Below are 7,023 nucleotides of genomic sequence, written 5' to 3'. Positions count from 1 at the left end.
GGCAGGGCCAGGCTGGGAAATCGAGGAGGTTTGTCCCCAGATAAAAGAGCCCCAAAGTGAGCTTTGAGCGGGGCTTGCACAACAGGGACAGGGCTGTGGGATGGCGGAGGGGTGGGAAGGGGGCACTGCCTGCTGATCCAGGGCATCGCACCCCAAATCCTGCAGGAGATCCCCCAGTCACCCACCAGAGCTTCTGGCTGAGACTGGGGTCCCTGGGTGGTGTTTATGGGGACATGGTCAGGAGCATCTCCTTCTCCAGAACATCGCACCCCAAATCCTGCAGGAGATCACCCCCATTATCTACCAGAGCTTCTGGCTGGGACTGGGGTCACTGGGAGGTGTTATGGGGAGGTGGGACATGGTCAGGAGCATCCCACCCCAAATCCTGCAGGAGATCACCCCCTTTATCCACTAGAGCTTCTATCTGAGTCTGGGGTCCCTGGGTGGTTTTTATAGGGAGGTGGGACATGGTCTGGAACATCCCACCCCAAGTCCTGCAGGAGAGTCCCCACCATGTACCAGAGCTTCTGAGACGGGGTCACTGGGAGGTGTTTATGGGGACTGAGGAGGTGGGACATGGTCAGGAGCATCTCGTGCTCCAGGAGCATCCCACCCCAAATCCTGCAGGAGATCCCCAATCATCTACCAGAGCTTCTGACTGAGTCTGGGGTCTCTGGGTGGTGTTTAGGGGGATTGAGGAGGTGGGACATGGTCAGGAGCATCCCACCCCAAATCCTGCCAGAGATCCACTCATCAGAGCTTTTGTCTGTGATGGGGCTGGGACTGGGGTCATTGGGTGATGTTTATGGGAGGTGGGACATGGTCAGGAGCATCTCATCCCAAATCCTACAGGAGATTCCTGATCATCCACCAGATCTTCTGAGACTGGGATCACTGAAAGGTGTTTATGGGGAGGTGGGACAGGGTCAGGGGTATCTGCTCCAAGAGCATCCCGCCCCAAATCCTGCAGGAGATTCCTCACCACCCACCAGAACTTCTGTCTGAGACTGGGGTCACTGGGAGATGTTCAGGGGGATTAGGGAGGTGGGACATGGTCAGGAACATCCCACCCCAAATCCTGCAGGAGATCCCCAATCATCTACCAGAGCTTCTGGCTGAGTCTGGGGTCACTGGGAGATGTTTAGGGGGATTGGGGTGGTGGGACATGGTCAGAGGTATCTTCTCCAAGAGCATCCCACCCCAAATCCTGCAGGAGACTCCTCATAACCCACCAGAGCTTCTGGCTGAGACTCGGGTCTCTCTGGCTGAGTCTGGGGTCCCTGGGTGGTGTTTATGGGGGAGGTGGGACATGGTCAGGGGCATCCCACCCCAAATCCTGCAGGAGAGTCCCCACCATGTACCAGAGCTTCTGTCTGTGATGGGGTCACTGGCAGATGTTCAGGGGGATTGGGGAGGTGGGACATGGTCAGGAGGATCTCCTGCTCCAGAGCATCGCACCCCAAATCCTGCAGGAGACTCCTCATCACCCCCCAGAGCTTCTGGCTGAGTCTGGGGTCACTGGGTGGTCTTTATGAGGGAAGCGGGACATGGTCAGGAGCATCCCACCCCAAATCCTGCAGGAGATCCCCCATAACCCACCAGAGCTTCTGGCTGAGACTGGGGTCACTGGAAGATGTTTAGGGAGATTGGGGAAGTGGGACACGGTCAAGAGCATCCCACCCCAAATCCTGCAGGAGATTCCTCATCATCCACCAGAGTTTCTGAGTCTGGGGTCCCTGGGTGGTGTTTATGGGGAGGTGGGACGTGGTCAGGGGCATCTCCTGCTCCAGGAGCATCCCACCCCAAATCCTGCAGGAGACTCCCCATCACCCACCAGAGCTTCTGCTGTGATGGGCTCTCTCTGTCTGTGATGGGGTCACCTCTGTTTGATTCCTGGGCATCAAATTCCTGCCCGTTTGCAGGCAGAACCTCGTGAGCACACCAGGAACCCCCCAAGCCCCACATGGCAGTGCCATGGCAGCTCCTGTGCCTGAGGGATCTGGGCCCTTCTGGCCTCTCCCTCACCCCATCCTCGCAGGTGGTGCCAGGAGAAAGCAGCCAGAGCCTGGGTCTCGCATTTCCACCCGTTTATTTGGGAAGCTGCAGCAAAACGTTGTGTAATAAATTAAAGCAGAGGCCAAGTGAGGAAGGGGAAGGCAGAGTGGGATCTTCAGCAGAGAGGATGGAGCACCAGGGAATCCCAACAGCTGCAGGAACTGGAAAAGAAGGGATGGCTGCAAAACCAGTGGCACAAACCAAATCTGTGCCTTGGGTGTGGTCTTGAAGGTCAAGTTTGAGCCACAAAGTTTGAACCTCCCTCGATGGAGGCGCCAGAATGGAGGAGGGAGCAGGGGAGGGAGGCACAAACCCAGGGAAAGGGGAAGCACCCAGGGCCTGGAAGCTTGGTCCTCACAGCTCTGTGCCCTCCAGGGATCAGAGAACTTGGTCCTGTCACTGCTGCTTTGGGGTTCTTGATGAAGTCGTGCCCTTCATCCTCCTCTCCCAGGCCTGTTTGTGCTCTGTTCTGTGCGTCCCCAAAGCCAGGCCTGAAGTGGGTGCAGGAAGGTTTGTTCCAGGAGGGAAACGAGCAGGACTGCCTGGTCCTGCCACGTGGAGGAAGCAGCTCCAGTTTCTGCCTCTCACCTCTGCCCCCAAGGCAGCCACGTCCCAACCCCTGGTGGGACACTGAGCGTGGCCCAAGTGGGGAATGTGAGCACCAGGAATGTGGGATCAGCTCGGGAACAGTGCAGCACGGATGTCCAGAGTCACCAACACCCACAGCCCAGCTTTGGGCACTCTGATGTGGCCTTGGCTCTGTCCCACATGTCCCCAAAGCCCCCTGCTCCCCCTCACCCTCCCAACCTCTCCAAAGGGATCCACCGAGGGCTCACGGAGCTCTCCAGCTCCCTCCCCACACCAGCAGCACAATCCTGGAGAAAAGGGGGGTCCCACCACATCTCCCCCAGCCCTAACTACAGCCACAAGCATCCACGATCATGTCGGGGATGTCGGTCTTGACGATGTTGCTGTTGCGGTCGAAGTAGAGCACGGAGAGCGGGCGGCGCCGCGTGGGCACGCAGCAGGAATGCCCCGAGGCCTGGACATTGTTGGCTTTGACCAGGTTGAAGACGGCTGTGTGGAAGGAGGAGGCCATGCCAGGGCTGCCAGCCACGTGCAGAGGGCACTGGCCCACGCAGTAATTAATCTGGTAGCCCTCGGGCTTGATGATCCAATCGTTCCAACCGATGTCGCGGAAATCCACGTAGAAATCCTTGCGGCAGCACAGGTTGGAATTCTGGCTGCAGCGGAGGCTGCGCTTCGCCACGCGGTGCCCGGGCTCCCTCACCTTCACCTTGGCCACCAGGAAGGGCTGGTGGGACCAGCTGGCGTTGAGCTGGGCCGTGCCATCGCTGCCGTCCAGCTCCAGCCGCAGGGTCCGGCTGTGCGCGGAGAAGAAGCTCTGGAGCCCCGGCAGGAGGGGGAAGGAGCTCCAGGCGCTGCCCGCCGTGCTCAGCCGCCTCTCCGCCAGCAGAGTGCGGTTGCCCCCAGCCCCGGCCGCGGTTTTGGAGGCCTGGAAGATCCTCAGGGTGAGGCCGGAGCGGGGAACTCGCAGGTAGAGCCAGAGCTGAGCCTGCAGGAGGAGAAGGTCCTGCTCCTGCGCTTGGCTGAACTGGAATTGCAGCCCCAAACTGGGGGGAGATGTGAGATCTGGGGGGAGGAAGGGAGGAGGAGGTGAGCGCTGAGGGATGCTCCCCGGCCATGCAGAGAGTCAAAACTTCCAGTTTCGTCTGTCCTCCACCCTTCCCTGCACCCCAGTCCCAGGCAGAAGGGGTGTACAGGGGGATCCTGCTCTCACCCGGCCCTTCTTCGCACGGGGTGAGGCTGGAAAGCGCTTCCAGCCCCCCAAATTAACCCTGCAGCTCCCAACCCAAGAGTCTCAGGCACCCCTCATGTTTTTGGGGGACAAAACAAATCCCGAGAAGCAGGAGCAGCAGAGGAACCATCTCACCCTCTCTCCCTCCCGGGATGTCACCTGTGCGCGATGGGTTTGGGAACTCCCGAGTCACGCACAGCCCGCGGGGCTCCGGTTCCCCGGGGGTCCCCAGGGTACGGACCCCACATCCCGGGGCTCACCGGGCTCTCGGGGGCCGCGCACCCACCTGTCTCCGACCACCTCCCACCTCCCGGGATGTCACCGGTGCGTGATGAGTTTGGGGACTCCCGAGTCACGCACAGCCCGCGGGGCTCCCGTTCCCCGCAGGTCCCCGGGAGTTTCCAGGACACGGACCCCACATCCCGGGGCTCATTGGGCTCTCGGAGACCGCGCACCCACCTGTCTCCAACCAGCTCCCACCTCCCGGGATGTCACCGGGACTCCCGAGTCACGCACAGCCCGCGGGTCCCCGGGATCCCCAGGGTACGGACCCCACACGCCGGTGCCCACCGGGCTCTCGGGGCCCGCGCACCCACCTGTCTCCGCGAAGCTGATGATCTCGTAGCTCTGCTCCTCCTCCTCCTCCTCCTCGCTGCCGGTGGCCCCGGGGCCCCGGCGGGCGCCTCCCGCCTGCAGCCGCCGCAGGGCGCGGGTCACGGCGGCGCGGGGCACGGCGTGGGCGAGCCGCGGGCGATCGCGGAGCCGCAGCTTCTCCAGCAGCTGCTTCTTGGCCACCTCCTCCAGCAGCCACCGCTCCGGGCCCGCCGGGCACGACGGGCACCGGGGCTCGGGCACCGCCGCCGCCGCCGCGCACAGAACGGCGGCCAGCAGCAGCCACGGGCCCGGCGGAGCCATCCGCGCCCACCGGACGGCACGGGAGGAGCAGCGGCAGCGGCACCGACGGGGCGGGACCGGCACCGGCGCCCGAGGGAGCGGCACGGACCTCACGGGTCCGGGGTGGATGGGACGGGAACGGGAAGGGCACCGGGAGCGGCGCTCACGGGACGGGAGCGGCACCGGGAGCGGCACCGGCACCGGGAGCGGTGCGGCGGGCCCGGCTTTGGGCACCTGCGGCCGGGGGCGGTGCCGCCGCCCCCCCGCCCCCCGCCATTGGCCGCCGCACCTGCCCGTCCCGTCCCGAAGTCGGGGATTACCGGGATTAGCACCCCAACCCCGCCTCCCCGCCCGCTCCCGGGCCTCGCCGAGCGGCGGGAACGGCGGGAGGGGTCCCAGGGGGGCACCGGTGGGTTGGACACGAGTGGGGTCGGACACGGGGGTGGGCACGCAGCGGGATGGGCAGAGCTGTGGGCGAGGGGAAGAGAAACCTTGACCAGCCCCACAACGGGCACCGGGATCCTCCAAACCCTCAGGTAGTGAGGGCTGGGGAAAATCCTGGCCAGCAGAGGCAGCCGGAGCGATCCCAGCTGGGCTGGCCATCCGTGGGTGCCACAGAGCTGCCCCAGCCTGGGCACTGCCCCCCGGGCACCCTCGAGCCACCAGTGGCACATCAAGCTGAAGCTGTTCCTCACACCAAGATGAAGATGTTCCTCACACCAAGCTGAAGATGTTCCTCACATCAAGCTGAAGGTGTTCCTCAGACTCTTTGGAGCAGGATGTGCAGGCTGAGGCAGGGCAGGGGCTGGATGAATCCTGACCAAAGTGATGCAAGATGCCACCAGGGTGGGATTGGCAGAGAAGCCAGGGAACTTGAAGCCAAATAGAATAGAATAGAATAGAATAGAATAGAATAGAATAAAATAAAATAAAATAAAATAAAATAAAATAAAATAATAAAATAGGGATTTCTGTGTCCTGAGGTCTCAGCCAGTGTCACATGAAGCTGAAGATGTTTCTGACACCAAGCTGAAGCTGTTCCTCACACCAAGCTGAAGATGCTCCTCACACCAAGCTGAAGATGTTCCTCAGACTCTTTGGAGCGGGATGTGCAGGGCAGGGGTTGGCAGAAACCTGACCAAAGTGATGCAAAGTGCCACCAGGGTGGGATTGGCAGAGAAGCCAGGGAACTTGAAGCCTCATAAAATAAACTAAAAAAGGGGATTTGTGTGTCCTGAGGACTCAGGAGAACCTGAGGACTCAGCCAGTGTCACATCAAGCTGAAGCTGTTCCTCACACCAAGCTGAAGCTGTTCCTCACACCAAGCTGAAGGTGTTCCTCACACCAAGCTGAAGATGTTTCTCACACCAAGCTGAAGGTGTTCCTCACACCAAGCTGAAGATGTTCCTCAGACTCATTGGAGTGGGATGTGCAGGGCAGGGGCTGGCAGAAACCTGACCAAAGTGATGCAAGGTGCCACCAGGGTGTTGGGGGATTGGCAGAGCCCCCAGCTGGAGCAGGGAAGCCACAGAGCTGCCCCAGGCTGGGCACTGCCCCCCGGGCACCCTGGAGGTGACAATCCCGTTATAGGACCCAGCAGGGATCAGGGCACTGTCACATCTCTGGGCTTTTGTCACTCCCAGCAGGTTCTGGGGGTCTCAGCCCACCCCTGGGACCACCTGGTCCGTCCTCAGCCTGGGGCAGAGCTGGGAAGGGTCAGTGAGTGTGTGCAGCGTGTTTCCTCCTTTTCCCAAACTAAAAAAGGGGATTTGTGTGCCCTGAGGACTCAGGAGAACCTGAGGACTCAGCCAGTGTCACATCACGCTGAAAATGTTCCTCACATCAAGCTGAAGGTGTTCCTCAGACTCTTTGGAGCAGGATGTGCAGGCTGAGGCAGGGCAGGGGCTGGATGAATCCTGACCAAAGTGATGCAAGATGCCACCAGGGTGGGATTGGCAGAGAAGCCAGGGAACTTGAAGCCAAATAAAATAAAATAAAATAAAATAAAATAAAATAAAATAAAATAATAAAATAGGGATTTCTGTGTCCTGAGGACTCAGCCAGTGTCACATCAAGCTGAAGATGTTTCTGACCCCAAGCTGAAGATGTTCCTCACACCAAGCTGAAGATGTTCCTCAGACTCATCGGAGCAGGGTGTGCAGGGCAGGGGCTGGCAGAAATCCTGACCAAAGTGATGCAAGGTGCCACCAGGGTGTTGGGGGATTGGCAGAGAAGCCAGGGAACTTGAAGCCTCA

At 60.6% G+C, this 7,023-nt stretch overlaps 1 protein-coding gene across 1 annotated transcript; it reads right to left on the bottom strand.

Annotated features, from left to right (window-relative positions):
• Positions 1–2,968: 2,968 nt before the first annotated feature.
• Positions 2,969–4,789, bottom strand: LOC128949337 (inhibin beta C chain-like). The gene is made up of 2 exons (XM_054294202.1): positions 4,471–4,789; positions 2,969–3,708 (listed from the first exon to the last, which is right to left on the bottom strand). Exons 1-2 carry the CDS (start codon positions 4,787–4,789, stop codon positions 2,969–2,971), a joined length of 1,059 nt encoding a protein of 352 aa, XP_054150177.1.
• Positions 4,790–7,023: the final 2,234 nt, after the last annotated feature.

Source organism: Melozone crissalis, unplaced genomic scaffold (assembly GCF_028551555.1).
Source record: "Melozone crissalis strain CALT ecotype California unplaced genomic scaffold, PUWL_Pcris_2 ptg000222l_1, whole genome shotgun sequence".
Classification (NCBI taxonomy): domain Eukaryota; kingdom Metazoa; phylum Chordata; class Aves; order Passeriformes; family Passerellidae; genus Melozone; species Melozone crissalis.
This window is presented reverse-complemented; position numbering and strand designations above follow the sequence as displayed.